This window comes from Fringilla coelebs (genome assembly GCF_963513975.1).
Source record: "Fringilla coelebs genome assembly, chromosome: 6".
Classification (NCBI taxonomy): domain Eukaryota; kingdom Metazoa; phylum Chordata; class Aves; order Passeriformes; family Fringillidae; genus Fringilla; species Fringilla coelebs.
In genome coordinates this window covers 55,360,105-55,377,031 of record NC_140034.1, presented here as the reverse complement: position 1 = coordinate 55,377,031, position 16,927 = coordinate 55,360,105, and the positions used below count along the sequence as shown (strand labels likewise).

Below are 16,927 nucleotides of genomic sequence, written 5' to 3'. Positions count from 1 at the left end.
ATGATGCAGCAAAACAGATTCTTTAGAAAATATTTCTCAAAGAGTTTTATTGAGCCTTGCCTTCTGATATTCCTTCTAAAGTGAAATGAACACCATTGAAGGAAATTAGAGTTGAATTATTGAACATAAATATTCACCAGAGCAGTAAGGATTTCAGTGCTAGTAGTGTGAGATCCAGGAGCACCAGTTTTGTTTCTGAGGCACCAGCCAGTGTAGTCTCTCTCCTTGCTAAGTCCTCAAGTTTCTTGTCTGCGACAATTGCAAATGATACCCACTGATTGCAGTTCTGTGTGTTTCGCCAAACACACAGAGCTAAAACACTTGTGTCTGTAAGCTTATCTAAAAAAAAGAGATTATTTCTTAAATAGGACCATCCAGATCAGTTTTTTTAATACAGAATCAAGAAAAGTCTGCCTTTACCAGCATAGTGTAACATTATCCATTGTCCTGAGCCAAATCTAAACACATCACATAGCTTTACTGGACCAGTAAGCTCTATTTATGTCATGGTGTGAACCAACCAATTTTTACTACACAATTTTAATCAGGTAAGAGTTCAGCCACAGAGAGTACAATTTTGCCCTATGAGTAGAGAAGGATATAGAGTCATTTAGCCTTTTCATTTTTCTCCTACCTTATAATCCACAATTGCAAGAAATAAATATGTCTTTTCAGATTATTATGCTGCTATCAGGCACTCTGGTAATGACAGGATATTAATTAGCAGTACAGGGGAAATCACCCTGCTTTTATTGAGAACACTCAAACTACAGCTAGTGGACACATTTGCTTTCAGACAGATCATAGGCTGTCTGAATCACAAACTGTACAGCTCTACAGAAATCTATATATTAATGCCTCCAAGTGCTATAGTACCTGCTTTGTAACAATGGGAGACCATCTCTGATGTATTTATTAATGAAGAAAATAGCAGTTTACATCAATACAAAACTTATGCTTCTGATAAGGTACTTTTATTTTTGTTTTTTTTTAAGTATTTCTCAGTGCACCCGCTTCCCTTTGCTATAATTCTAAAAGGATAATGGAGGCATGATAAAAACCATCCATCAATACACATGGCTTTGTTTGTTGGTGTGTTTGTTTTAATTACACAACACACACATGAAGCATATTGCACTGAATTAAAAAAATGTGCCAGGGAAAGAGCTAGGGAACAAACCTGAAATTCATAAAGGACACTCACTCCCCAGTCTTCACACAGAACAAAGTTTGGGGGTAAAATGGAAAAGTATATTCGCTCATTACTTTGTGTTTCACTACTTTTAATTTTAAAAATCATAATAATTACTCTATATAATTAATCACAGGATCATAGAATGGCTTGGGCTGGAAGGAACTTTAAAGATCATCTCATTCCAAACCCCAGCCATAAGCAGGTTCTTCTTCTAACACATGAGGCTGCTCAGAGCCCCATTCAGCCTGGCTTTGAACGCTTCCATGGATGGGACATCCACACCTTCCCTGGCAACCTGTTCCAGTGCCTCACCACCCTCACAGTAAAGAATTTCATCCTAATATCTAACTTAACCCTGCCCTCTGTCAGTTTAAAGCTGTTCCCTCTTGTCTATCACTACCTACTTTTGTTCCTTACCAGTTTTGTTGGAACTACCATTTAGGTATTGGAAGGTGCTGTAAATCTCACTGGAGCCTTTTCTTCACCAGGCTGAACAACCCAAACTCTCTCAACCTGTCTTCACAGGAACATTTTTATAGGGTTAACAGAGTTCATTGACATCAATAACTATTTCTAATGATGTGGAAATTATCACCCCTTTTTACATTTGTCTGTGGCAAACCTGTTAATTTTTATCTCCTGCTTTCCAAATCTAGGTTCTCTTCATGGGTCAGTGGAGTTCAGAGAGTGTTAAACTGACAGAACCTGAGAAAAGTGTCTGTCTGTAAAGACAGAGCTACTGGATGAAAAATAGCTGCCAGTGCTGTTTGAGGTTCTGCTTTTCAGGTGGTGAAAACAGCATTCACGCTTTCTTTCTGCAGGGAGCTGGAGCACAGGTACCAGTGACCTCCTTGGAATGAATGTGTATCTACAAGAAAGGCCTGTAATCTCTGCAGAGCTGCTCAGTGGGTTCAGAGAGTACTACTCCCCTCCCTGAAACAAAGGTATTGTTCTGTACCAGCCTAACAACACTCTGGACCTGGTAAGAATGTAGAGACCCAGACTGTCCCACAGCAAGGACCCAATACAGCCTTTGCTCACAATGTCAGTGACCAAACATTAACTCCTAGGACACAGCACAGCTGTACACCTATGTGACAAACATTGTAAAGAATACAGTTGTCAGATCAGCTCTTCTTATATAATGTAACTGCAAAGAAAATTCCATTTATTCCTGTAAGCACTAAATTAGCAGGCAAGACATTTGGAGAAAGCAGTGCTGCTGAGCAGCTCTGCCTCCCATTTCACTTGGGAAGGAATCCTATTTAAAAAGAGCTACTGAAAACAAAAGTTTCCTTTAAAAACCTTTAAAAACATCTACTGAAAACAAGAGTTGTCTGTGTAGGCATCAAGGACACTTAAGTATTTGAAGTTCAAAGTCAGTAAAAGCTATCACATAGCTGAGCCCACTTGCCCCCTGTCACACCCAAGAGAGCTTTTAGACACTGTAATTTAGTTATTTATTACCTTATTGGAGCAGTTGTGTTCTCCAGTTTCCACCAGGACTTAGGAGGGTTCAGATACCGGCACCACAGCTCCCAGTCAAACCCTTGTGCTGAGAGGGGATACTCCTCTATTTCAAAATTATCATATTTAATGTTATCAAATGATGGAGAAATTACTCTTTTTCTGTTTTCTTTTATCCTGGTGAGTACTGGTTCAGCCCTAAAAAAAAAAAAAAAACAAAACCAAAAAAAAAGAAATACAGTGTTAAGATTACACCAATACAAGCATACACCTGATGGAAATCATAGAGTAGTTTGGTTTGGAAGGAGCCCTTGAAGATTATTTAGTCCACTACCAAATAAACAATATAGTAGCTAATGCTGTAGTTTTCAGAAAGAGCAAAGTCTAAAGTTGTTACCCATTCAAAGCCCTCTCTGCTTTGAGATGGAGTTTTGACAGGGCAGGATTTGCCCCAAAGTAACACACTGTAACATATTCTCTAGGATGCCCTGTTTTTAACCTTGATTTGAGCTGGTGGATGGAATAAATGAGTATCTGCATATCATAGAGCATTTATACCCTTGCTATCAAGTAATGATAACTTCAGGCTCTCAACACTATCAAGGACATCAGGATCAGAGTTAATAATAGATCTATCCTAGAGACAGAAGCTCTTGCCTTTTTACCATCATTTTTACTTAAGGAGCAAGGGAGATATTAAATCCAGACTGAACAAGTTAAAATACGTAGTTATGTTCACTTTTGCAGAGTGGCCAAAATAACGCTTCTTTGTTTACACTGCAGAACATAAAAGAAACTTAATATTTTTTAATGAAAAGAAGATACATTCACCCTCATGGGCAAAGGGCTATATTACTGGAGGAGATTTTTTATGTGCAGTTTTCTAATATGATTTAACCACATTGTAATCAGATGAGCAGATTACCCAAACCATAAAAATGGATCTAGATCATATTGCACAGCACAAACACATGTTTTCTGCTTGTGTCCATGATTATGTCTGAATTTTCATTAAAAAGCTCAGAATTCTAACTCACCCTCTAAATGCAAGAGGAATGTCAGTCAGTAATTTAACACCAGTGCTTGGAAAAGGTCACTGGGTCAGAGAAATTGAAGGAGGCACATACCAACCCACGTTGAATTCCACATGGGCATCAAAGAGAGCGACGACCGGAGCTGTGGCTGCTCTCCAGCCGCTGACCCGGGACCGGATCAGCCCCTCCTGCTTGCTGTGCCGGACAACCTTGATGAAACCAGGCTTGTGGGCATTCACCTCATCAACATACTTCTGCAGCTTCTCCTTCAGCTCCTCTGTAGAAGGGGAAGAATTAGGTTTTAGCGAGAAATGTCAGCTTGACAAGATGTAAAAATCTGTTCTTTCTGTCGTAGACGAGCGACCTCCATCCAGGGAATAATGTGCTCTGACTCCATGATTCCAGAAGGCTGAACAAATGCTTTATTAAGCTATATTATATTACACTAATACTATATTAAAACTATACTAAAGAGATACTAAATATTACTAAAGAAAAACCCCTGTCTGGAGACAGTCACAACACAGCTTTGACCCAATTGGCCAATCAATCCAAACAACCCTCACTGGTGTCCAATTAACAAATCACTCTCAGTAAACAATCTCCATAACGCATTCCACATGTGCCAAACAACAGGAGCAGCAAGTAGAGATAAGAATTATTTTCTCTTCTTCTCTGAGGTTTCTCACTGCCCTCACTCCCCAGGAAAAATCCTGGGAGAGAGAATGATATCTCTCTCTATTCAGAGAATGTGAATACCACACTTTCAGTAAAACAGGAGTAGCCTTCACACAGCTACTCATAATTCTCAAATAGTTAGTCTAAAAGGATGGCAAACAAAAAGGAGAAGAGCCATGAATTATTTAGCAATAAAAAAATTTAAGATATAACTATTTAGCCTACATGACTGCCATCAGAATATTGGCACTGTTTGACAGTAACATGCCACAAAATGAAGTGTTATGGCTACATAAGAGCATATCATTTTACTGTAACAATAAATAAGGCACCTGTCTTATATTTCCAGGAAAAACAAAAAGCCTGAGTATTTTCCATGAATCTTCTCTACCAATATTTCAAGAAAAAAAGAGAAGTAAGAATAAAATGCATTATTTTTCCTCTTTACATTTTTCTTTCTCAACTTTGACAACTGGTTTCTGTCTCGACTAAAAAGTTCAACAACTTTTGCTCTTAGAACAAAGACCAGTAAAAGCTCTAGAGAAGAATCATTCCTAAGTAAAATATAATAACTCTTAGATCAACAGCTATTATCTCTCTGGTTTAAAGACCACTGCATAAGAAAATGCAATATGTGGAGTACAAATATTGTGTTCACAACTATTATTAACTGAAAGCACTGTTCACTTTATTTTCTATTAGCACTCCTATGTTCTATTTACATTATGGTATCACTCAGAATTCCCTTTGGGACAATAAATTCTCTTTATTCTGAATCTCTCCACAAATCCAGGAATGTCTTTGCTGTGATGCAGAATAATGCTCCTGCGGCTATAATGCTATACTGGGCATTATCAAATCTGCATTAAAGCTCAATGCTGACTGTGAAAACGTGAACAAGCCACTTAACTTCTCCTGAGGAACAGGTTCCCCAGAGAAGTGGTCACAGCACCAAACCTGCCTGAGTGCAGGAAGCATTTGGACAACCCTCTCAGATACATTCTCAAGTGAATTTTGGGGTGTCCTGCCATCAAGCCCAGGCAGTCTGAGAAACTGAGAAACCAGCCTTCCACTCTGGAAGCTGGTCACCTCCAACAGATCTGGACAACCAGCATGCTGGAATGGGTAATGGCAGAGAAAATTAAAAGCAAGTACACTTTATGAGCCATATTAAACGTTCATCCTTGGAAAGGAGGTGGGTGTGTCCTCTCTTGAGCTGATAGAAGAACAGAGGTCATAAAGTACAAAGCCTCCTAAAGTTCATCCCTGGTTGTAAAGACTCTTGGACATCCACCAGGTGTAATGCAGCTGGTTTCTCAGGCCTTGCAGGACTGTGCATGCCATGTACCTTTGTGTCAATGACCTCTGCATGAAATGAGAATACCACAGAAAAGTCCCGATACTCACAGTTTACATAAAAAGAAGAATTAAAAAGAAACAGTCTGCTGATCATGTCCATCATAACATTTAAACTGCAGCAATATTTCAGGAAATGACTGGATATATTCCCAAAATTTTCAACATTACATTTCCAATTTGTTTGTCTGTGACTGCATCACCTGGAATAAACAATATGAGCCACTTACAAAGCATAGAGCACTCTTCTATTTTGTATTAGAATTGCTGCTTATTGATCAATAGGCTTTTTCTCCTTTATGATGTAAAAAAACCCCACATTAATTTCTTTCATGCTTGTGCCAAACCACATGTTCTTACTGCTCACCCCCTAACAGAGAGATTTGTAGCAAGCACAGAACTTTCAAACCAGCCGCTAGCTAAGAGCACATTAAATTAAAAAGAAGACACTTATGTTACTGTAATTCTATGCACCTAAAAATAGTACAAACCCACTCTCTATTCCCAAAATGCAACACTGCAGATGGTGAATATCAAAACACGAGGATTAAAGCTTTGTTCTGGGTCTAAGTGGCTGCTCACAGCTTTGCAATACCAGGAAGCTTTATTTGCCACAACAATGCAGCATCGCTGCTGAGGATAAAATATGTGAAAGGAAAGCAGGCTCTAATCAAGGACTCAAAAATGAGTAGCCTTGACAGAGTCATTGCTCTCTCAGTCACTCCATTTCAGTAAGTGGGCTATTCTTACTCCTGCCTTGCACATTTCCTGATGTGGACTGACTTTAGAAGCTTCAGTAAACACAAAATCTATTTCATAGCTAGGTGTAGAATGGAAAGAGATGGAAATGGAACAGAACCCAAACCTTGGCTTGCCACCAGCGTGACTTCAGCTGTGACACTTACTAGGCAGTGCACACCTCTGAGTTTCTGGTTACACTGCAGCTCTTTGCAAATGAAGTGGATGGCCTGAGAGCATCTCAGGGGAACCTTGGAGGCTTACCCGTGATCAGTCAGCATGGAGAAATCATCCCCTGGGCTTCAGGATCACCTCAGGAGACAGAGCACTAGTTTGCAGACAGGCACTTTCTGGCCTTGGTTATTTAAAACAGATCAGCTTTGCTCTGCAACGGCAGAGTGCTGAGCAGAGCATTATGTGCACCCTTTGCCTTACAAGACCTATTGGGCAGATTCTCCCAGAAGAAAAGATAAGGCTGTGAAAAAAATGGATTATTTTCACTCAGCCACAGGACAGAGACAAAATGCAAATGAAGCCACAGGACAGAGACAAAATGCTAATGAAGTTTAGAAAGTCACCATATTGGAAAACACTTTAAAGATACCCTAGCAAAAGAGTTGGGTCAGTTTTTTCCCCATGCTTTCCATGTCTTCCTCAGTTTTACATGAGAAATCCGAGCTCAATTGTATTTGACAGTTTTAGAGCACCCAGTCCAACTGGCCTGAATGATGGGACTCTCTCCCCAGAATTATACATACACTTTCCTACGGCTCTGATGGTCTTCAGCAATATAAATTTTAACCCAAGTTCTTTTTTTTTTTCACTTCAAGATGTGTTGCCTGAATAATAAACAGCCTTTTTCATTAATTACTGTGCTTCACAGCTTAACGTCACCATAGGGAGAAGACAGGGAATAAGAAAATGTGTCATCTTCAATACACTGTTGATTCAGTATCTAATTATGGAAACAAACAGGCTTATAAAGATAGATACATTTGCCTTTCAGCGCAGAATCTCTCAAATAAGGACTAAATTTGACTAAGCTGAATGAGGCTCTGCAATTGGAATGAAAGAGCAGCCATATATGGAATGGGAAAATAGCACTTGGAAATGTTGCACTCTACCACCTGTCTCTACATGGTACAGATGTCTGGAGAGCACAGCACAACTCTCCTCACAAATGTAGAAAACATAATTAGTGTGCCATAATTATGTTTAATATTAACATAATTAAGTTCAAACTCTTCTAAGAGGTTGTTTGTTTATTTTTAACAAATTGACAAAGATTTTGTTTGTCAAGTTCCGCTACTCAGTATGACAAAGTAGTGCTAAAGGATTCACACAGTTTTGCCTTCTTAGGAAACCGCAGAAACCGGACAGGATGGAACAAGGAGCATGAGGAGTCAGAGGCATCAGCCATCCCATTTTCTAGAATGGAAAACCATCTACAGATCATGCTTTTCATCCAGCTGCATGAAGTGGGTTACCTTTTCTAAGCCTCTGTCCCTACTAAACTGAGAAGTGAGCAAGCTCAATGCTCAGTGCTGTCAGGTGCCTCAGCCCCTTAGTGTCCTACAGAAGCTGTGGATCGGGCCCCAGACTTCAAATTTCAAAGCAATTAATACAAACAGCCTTGCCATAAATAACAAATTACTACCTCACAGTCATGGAGAAGGCACTTAAAGCTAATTAAGGCCAACTTTCAGGAACTTTCATACTTTACCATATTCCCACTCTGAGAGCTTGAATGAGCTTGCATCTCTCAGAACAACCATGTTTATGAAGCCCCACACTATGTTTGGCTGAGACATGCATTTTACTGACCTTTTTCTCATCTGTAACTTTGCCAAAAGAGCTAAAATAACAAGTACATAAATAAAACAACACTCATAACACTCTGCATTTTCTAAAGCCTAAGAGTCCTTGCTGACTTTGACCCAGCAACGCATGTTGCATGCTACTGCCATCTCTGCAAACCTTATGCTTTTCCTTTAGAGAAATATTTACTTTCATGTCAAAGGCCCAGGAATAACCATGTCCCTCTTCACCTTGGCCCTTGGCACAAACATGGCTTCTTTTACTGTGAAGGAAAATAATTACTTTTCAATACAGAACTAGGTTTAAATTAACAATTGTGCCAAAAACAGTGGATTGATATCTTATATGAAAGGGGTAAAATCCTGCCAATTCATTTTTTAATCTCTGTGCATTCATTGAGCTGCCTAGAAGGCACACTCTGGTCCCCAGGTAGAGGAGAGTGTTGGACATTTCCTTGGATCATAAAGGACATTTTTAAAGGCAGATCATTACAGCACCTGCAAGAATACAGGAGGAGTTTATGCCTGCATTTGGAGCCAAGAGACAACTGGTCAGCTTGCTTCTGGCAAGCATCCCAGACCTTCCTGAATTCCCTAAGCAGCAGGTCAGAACAGGATCCACTGTCCTGCAGGAAGGCAAAACAGTCACCTGGCACAGCTCAAGAAGTTGTTTCACCGCAAGGGCTGCTGCCACACTGGAAACATCTGTCTCATCAGGTACATCTTACTTCTGCATGAAAGACCAGTAAATTGGCAAAAAGACAGAATTCACACAAGCCAATTAATTATAAACCAAGATTTTTCTATCTTCTTACCCAATTATTTTTGGCTCTAAGTCTTAGGAACAGGAAGAGCTGCTTTTTCAACCTTAACATGTATTAACATAGCTAACTTACTTTCTGACAAATAAAGAAAGTCTGCTGTAACAAGTTTGCTGCAAAATCCCTCCTCTCTTCCCCCTAAGTCCCTCTGTAGGCAACCAGCCTGAATTCATGTAATAACTTGAATTCATGGCAGCAGCTAGGCATATAAGAGAACCTGTTTTGTTGCACTTTATCTAATAGGATATGTGGATTACATCACTTATTTCGTATGCAGCTCAGTGCTTCATCATTTTTATTTTTCTTACCTCTGGTCCCTTATCTGTCATGCTTAAGTGATCACCTCTCATCTCTGTAGGAGAAGTAGATAATTCCAAATGGAAAATATTTATAACCAGACAGAGGCATGTCATTTGTAATGCACATGTGTACAGAGAATGTCTGCAGCAGAGGGTAACAAGGCTCAAGCAGATAAGGAGGGCCTGCTGTGCACACGTATTTAATAGCCCTGCGTTATCTGGTAATAGATAAACCACCCAGGGGAAATTACCAACATGATGCAAGGAATTGATCTGGACACACATCAGAAACAAAAAAGCAGTGGAGTCCTTTTCCTCCACTCCCATACCTAACTTGCACTGTTGACAGAGATGCATAGTCTAATCTCAGAAGTTAGGCTATCCACATGTAAAGATAGAGAGTGTAATGAACTTTTACAGTCACAACCTTTGTATTCAGCAAGCCCAAGTCGCAGCTGCTGTCAGACCTCCTCAGGTCTACTAAGATAAATTGCCTACAACAATTTATTACAGCTCACGTCTCTGATTACAAGCCAAGGGTTTCTTTAGCACATGAACAGTACACTTCTCCCACAGTAAAGGCTGGGAAAAGAAATGCATTTCCTCTCTTACCGCTACACACACACATTCTTTGAATTGCCCAGGAGAATCTGTACAGAGGAATGGGAAGTTTCCAAGGGGTTTAATAGGGGCTGCTTTGATCCATTCTCAGCTCCTTCACAAATATCCCTCTGCATTTCACTGAAACCTACAGCAAAAGGATAACACACAGCAAATAAATCCACCTCAAAACAGCAATTAAACAGCTTCCAACAAAAAACAGGCTTTGCAGAAGAAATCTGTGCCAGCAACTCTTCCTTGAGTCATCTAGCAGATGCAGTCACTACTGAGGTACATTTTGGTTTTTTTTCTAAATGATGTTTATTTCCCATTCCAGCCATGAAAATGGGATACTACACTTCAGATCATTAAGTCCTTCACAGAAATAATGCTGTGTCTTAATAAATCCCAAAAAAGTGGGGAAAGAACGATGAAAACTATCTTTTGGAAACTCTGATAGGTCAACACTGTTATGGAGGAGGGAGATACAGAAGAAATAAATATTACAGCTGTTATTTTTTGTTACTACTAATCTTCTGTCTTTATTGCAAAGGTTGTAAGTCCATTTTCTTTCCCTCCTGTTATTTATTGAATATTGTTTGAGTATATATCTGTCTTCACAGGACTCGATTCATGTAAGGTGCATCCTTACATCCCATCTTAAGGATCACAAAGCCCACATTATAGCAGCAGTCTCCCAACACTTTGCAAGACAGAGACATAAATTGAGATGCCAGATGAATCTCCAAGGTGACACCAGAAGGAGAGGAATAGAAGCTGGATCTCCCAAATCCCAGGGCTGCACATTATCACCGCACAGTTTCCCTAAGGCTGTAATTCTGCATTTTGAGCTGTGGTCCATATGGAGCCCTGAGAACTCTGATTCAGAACAGGATCAAGGGCTCTTCCACATCCCTGTACCAGAATTAACAGGCAGCTGATATCTGGGATCATCCTAATGTCAACAGAAATGCACTGCACCAAAGGAACTGAACACTGCCCTTTCATCTCACCAACAAAGGGAGACTCACATGCTTACCTCTCAGTACAGAGCAGGGCCTACTAAAGGGAAGTGTTAGCATTTAGAGAGGAAAAGAAAACAAATTTCCTCTCAGGTGAACATTCCAGCTCTTTAAGAGGCAAGGCAGGACTAACAAAAAGGCACAAAATGTCTTTTCTTAGATTGACAGTCAGGTGTGCTTGTGTGGAACATGCAAACACAGCTGAACACAGAACAGGACTTGTCAAGCACTGCCACCAGCTGCTACCAGCCACACAGACACCAGAGGGACAGAGGCTGCCATCTATCCTTTCAGGGACACACCTAGAATCCTAGAAAGGTGCTTAAATTTCAAAGGATCTTTAAATACAGGGCTAATGATATAAACTTAATGGCTCTATTCAATGTACAGATTGCTGATGCTTGAATTAAACTCAGCAGGAACACTGTCCCACTCCAGCTTCTAGTGCATGATTGCTTCCTGTTTAGGGGCTGTTACTGCATGGATCATGGCTACAATAATGTGACCACAATAATGAGGGCAGGAATAAGCACTGAAGTCAGATACTTATATCACATCTGATGCAAGAGTCACTTCTGATGTTTATTTGGATACAATAGCTTTAGAAAGGGGCTGTAGAGTGAGAGGCATAACAAGCACCAAGACCATGCATTAGAGCTGACACATTGATATAACACACTGCTGGAATAACACCAGCCAAAATTCTGAGTTCATCATTTCATTCCTTGGTGTTCCTGGATTCATCTGTAAAATGACCTTTAAATGTTAAAAGTGCTTGAGAAATGCATTCTAGTCCCAGCTGTTTCTAGTAATCCAAATGGCACTTTTTTTTCTTTTCTTTTTTTTTTTTTTTTAATATATAGCATTTAATTCTAGACTATTTCTTGGATATATGTGGAAAATCACTATTCAGAAAAGAAACTAAATGCCTGAACAGAGCCAGATCAGATTGTATAAATCAAGAAAAAAACAATCTAAAGAGCACATTAGAAACCTCTGTACTTTCATACCCATAAGATGCAGCAAGCTGCTCACTCTACTGTGAACTTGATAAATAATCCTGAAAATAATAATAATAATAAGTAATCCTGACTCCAAGAAACAGCATGGCAGTTCATGTTGTGATAACAGATTCACAAGGAAAAAAAACCCTGCCAATTTAACCACACTAGTCCAAGTGCAACTACATTATTTCAGGAGCAGATTCTGAGGAAATTAGTCACAAAAGTTGCATTAAAAATGGAATATGCAAATACTCAGAACTGGATGAAACAGAGCTGCTAATATTCCTCTCTGGATCAAACCTCTGAGAACAGGACTATAAAAGGAATAGGAAACAGAAAGCAATCACCAAATACTTGCTGGAAAGGGACCTGTGCAATCCAATCCTTTACTCAAAACAGGTCCAAGTAAACAATATGAAATAATATTCACTTGTAAATAGTTATTTAAAAGAACAACACAGAGCACTAAGAGGTTTTGATTTGAATAAATAGGACTTAGCCTTGCATACCATGTTGATTTGTATTAAAATCTTACTTGATATTAGATATTATAATCTAAGTTTGTATTTGTTGCATAGAACCCTTCCCTGGTAGCAAACCAACATGCACAAAACCTGATGATACTATGAAAGCATTCTCAAGGGTCAGGAAAGCAATAACACTATTTCACAGTGCCTTTTTCTTTTTCTTTAACCTTGTCCAAATGTAGAGTTACATTTGGAAGCTTTTTATTTTGACTGAATGACTTACTGTACCAGACAATTCCTAGACATCAGATGCAAATTGTTCTGACCATATTCCAAGCCAGAAAGATTGATTTCTTGGCTCCTAGTGATCATGTTGTGTGTGACCTGTTATTATCTCCTCCTTTCAATGGCTGCTTGCAGAATAATGCAATTCACACAGCAACAGCAATACAGCACCCAATCCACCAGGGAGAAATACAGCCTGCCTGGGCAGGAGGGCTCTTCTCAGCAGATGGGACTGGTTCACAAAAAGGACTTGTTTTATATCAGCAGAGCTGCAGATACAAGATTTTTGTCACAGATGTTTCTGAGAATAAAAATGAAAGGAAATTATCCCAATCTGAGCAAATCTAGTTGTTATTCTAATAGCTAATACATCTCTGGCAATACAGCCAGAGTAGATAAAGTAATACTCTGTAAAAATTTTAAATGGGAAATACTGGAGGCACTGAAGTCAATGAGAAGTTCTCAGAAAACACTGTTATAAGTCTGGGGCCCATCATGGGGCCCCAAATGCAACATCACACATGTTGCCACTGGAAGTGCAAGTTCAAATCCCATCTCTGAAGAGTCAGCTCTCTCATATCTTTTTATTTTATCATACAGTCTTGAAAAATTCTGCCAAACACTATTTATTACCTGCACAGCCACCAAATCCTGCTCACCTGGCATAAAGGGGAACAAGCAGGACCTACCTACGCCTTCTAAGCAAGCAAAGAGCTGCTTTCAGAGTGCACTTCCACTACAAACCTTTGAGGAATGTCACCTCAGCAACACTGCCAAGTTCATTTGGGACAACTTGGGAGACAGCTACTGTGCTATATAAGTCATGGTTTTTAATTCACATCATTTTGAAGATCTTGGAAGTTACAACTGCTCATTTTTGAAGTATTAATAAAATCCATGTAGTTTTTACATCTGTAAATCCTCCATTCAAATCAGAAATTATTTGGTTTGAATAGCATAAGAGCCACAAGGTTTGTTTCCATCTACAGATAGAAACTGGTTTTTTTTGGAAGAAACAACTATGAAATTAAAGCAACAAATTCTGACTTGCTTCTTTCCTAGCATATTTGCTTACTCCTTAGGAACAACACAATAATGGGATGGTACTATTTGGTACCTGCGGAAAATCTCTAAATCCAGCACATATGATCTCCAAGAAAACTGCTTTTTATGCTACTGTATTATCCACTGCTTCCTAAAAATCCTGAACTCCAAGTCTTAAAATTATACAATATCATAGAATTTGTATCTTTAAATTTATCACCATGTAGCAAATTATTCCAAGCCTTTCATCAGTTATTATAGAAAATTTCTTTGTAGGCACCTAATCATAATCAATCCATTATTTCTAAGGACACGTTTGGAAGTTAATTGTTATATTACAGCTGCTTTTTATGGCCTGACTTTTTGCATCAGAAACATGTGAAGGACAGCAGCAGCAATCCTTATGGTTTCAGAAAAAAAAAAAAAAAAGGCTAAGCATTAAAAATAACCCAGGTAGTAACTTGAACTAAAATTCAACATACCTTTCCAATTCAACACAGGAACAGCATTGATGTTAGCATCCTACTGCAGTCTGGGAAAGGTTTGGTTAAATCTTGCTTAAATGGGAGTATGTTATTTTAAAATTAAAGTATGTTAATCCGGCTGTTAGTATGCCTCCCAGCAGGGTGGAAACCTTGCCTGCATAAAACATGCACACACAAGAGCACACACCAACCTTGCCTTTCCTGCTCCCTAGAAGCATTTGGCAGTAGAGCCAATATTTATTTTTTTTTACATTATAAGCAGTAGAAGTGTATTTTCACTGTACTGAAGTAAGACAATGTCCTGGTTTAGGGCAAATTTGGAGAGAACCCCCAAAGGGGCTCCTCTAGGAAAGCAGATTCATTTGGCCCCTCCCCACAACCATTGCGGGAGAAAATACCTCCTTGGAGAAAAGTGGAAAAAGCTGTTTATTAAGCAATAAAACCCCTTGCTGCTCCAAAAGAGATGACAAACTGAGAAAGTCCCGTTCCCGGTTGCAGTTCAGCTCACTAAGTCTCTTATCAGTCTCTCCGGTGCTGGAAATTGTGGGCCAGGCCTGGCCGAGTGGGCCACAGGTGCTAGCTGCCGCTGCTCTGCTGGGTGTTCAGTCCAGAGCAGGTTTAAAGAGGTGCAAAGAAAAGGGAAAAAAGAAAAAAAACCACAGGGAGCTTCTTTGCCCCAGCTAGCTAAAACTAATTAAAAGCAGAGGAGAGCTCTGTCCCACTGTCTGTTCATCTGCAGACAGTACAGTCCAGGAGCAGGAATGTGGAGGAATGAGTGCAGTGTCTGAAAACAAACTGCACGCTTCTTCTCTCTCCCCTTCATTCTCTGGAACAAGTCTTAAAGGTGCAAAACTTCTAATTCAGCATAAAGAGAACAAGACGATTGGGGATAAAAGCATCATTAAGTCAACCCAGGACAGACAGAATCCCACCACCTCCAGCGGTGGCTCCTGCATTTCCACCCAAGTGAGCAGCTGGAGCTCAGGCAACTGGGCTGCCCCAGGTTTCTGCTTTACTCTGCTGGAACTTCAGGGAAGGGCAATGGGAAGCAGGCTGGGCTAATAGTTCAAGTTCTGTTTTTGTCAGCAAAAGCAGAGCTGGTGGGGCTGGCTGAGACAGCACATACACAGCAGTTGTCTGGTATCTGCTGTCTGGCAGCGGTTCCTCGCTCCGGCTCAGTCACACATTGACACCCAGCACTGCCCAGGGCAGCGCTCCTGGCACGCTGGGGTGAAGGACACAGGAAATGCACTGACATCAAAAACAACACCTGGGCACCAAAACGCCTCACATCCTGGGAGATCTCACTAAAGAAGAGTTCCACAGGTGAAGACATTGCTTCAAATTGACAAAAACATTTTAAAAGTTTCTTCTTTTTTTTTTTTTAATTTTTCATTAAGTATTAGGCAAATAAGAGTTCAGGAGAATATTCCTGGGTTACAGTACCTCTGGCTAATATTTAGATATATTACACCAGGTTCATTCAACATTTCTGGTAGAATTCACAATAATTTCTGTTTGATTCCTTTCTCTCTCTCTCCTATTTTTTTTTTCCTGTCATTTAATTTTAGCCCTTTACTTCAAAATTTAACTTCTGAAGCAAGAGATACTCTTGGGACCCATCAGTCACTGCCCATTAAGGACAACTCAGAATGTGTGAAACTGATTGTTCATGTGGAAAACTATGCACACGGGCACTTGTATCCAGGCCCTCCCCCACCACATTTTTCAAATAGCTTCATTTCCTCAATAAATTGCAGCAAATTTAAATTACTTCCATAAGAGCTCCCAGCTTAATTTTTACTGACATTATTATTTTTTTCACATTAAAATTCTGAATCCGGACATTTACATAAAATACTACTTGGGAAATTTAAAGGTTTGTTTTTTTTCCAGGACATCTTTCTATGAAGGACTGTTAGCATTAAGTACTACCTGTATCTCATTCAGCCAGCTGTGCTGTAGTCAGTATCTTTGCAGAAAACCTACCAGACTCCATTTATTATAGATATCCAAAGGCTTGAAACTACCTCCTATTCAATTCTTCCAGTATCCTGTTTGACCTTTCACTGTGAATAATGATTTTGCACAGATAATGGCTAATTTCCTTGCACTGGATCTTATTTGCAATGATTTGCAGTTTGATTTGCAGTATACCCACATTTTTCAGAATAGTTACTGCCTGAATTCTCAGATTTAAACCCTTTAGCATCTTCAAAAGAACGCTTCCTGAACAGCTAAATTTGTAATGGAATTCCACAATTCAATTGCCTCCATCTATGAGCATTAAATTTCTACCTTGTCTGCATACTGCAATATGTTACATTGAAAACAACTTTGGACTGGGTAATGATCTCATTTTCCTACATAGCATTCATCTCAGTTAACCTCAGAGACTTTATACAGCTATATTCTTATGTCACAGGAGGAGGTTGCTTCCATGGGTACTAAACTCGGAGTTATAATTAATATCCAAACCTTAAAAACCCTGAGCAGCATTTATTCCATACAGCAATAGCAAGAAGCTTCTTGAGGCGTGTAGCTCTTCCAACTCCAAGGCTCTCACATCACCCCCACTTTCTGAACCTGCTCTCTGTTAAGTTAAAAATGTGTAA

The 16,927-nt window shown here is 39.6% G+C and overlaps 1 protein-coding gene across 6 annotated transcripts in view; it reads right to left on the bottom strand.

Moving 5' to 3' along the window:
* GALNT18 (polypeptide N-acetylgalactosaminyltransferase 18) overlaps nt 1–16,927 on the bottom strand; it is a 223,764-nt gene that overhangs the window by 73,962 nt on the left and 132,875 nt on the right. For all 6 annotated transcript variants that reach the window (XM_084207122.1, XM_084207123.1, XM_084207124.1 and 3 more), the window contains 2 exons: nt 3,790–3,973; nt 2,663–2,860 (listed from right to left, as the gene is read on the bottom strand). In XM_084207122.1, coding sequence (XP_084063248.1) covers nt 2,663–2,860; nt 3,790–3,973 — 382 coding nt within the window. The remainder of the gene's footprint in view (nt 1–2,662; nt 2,861–3,789; nt 3,974–16,927) is intronic.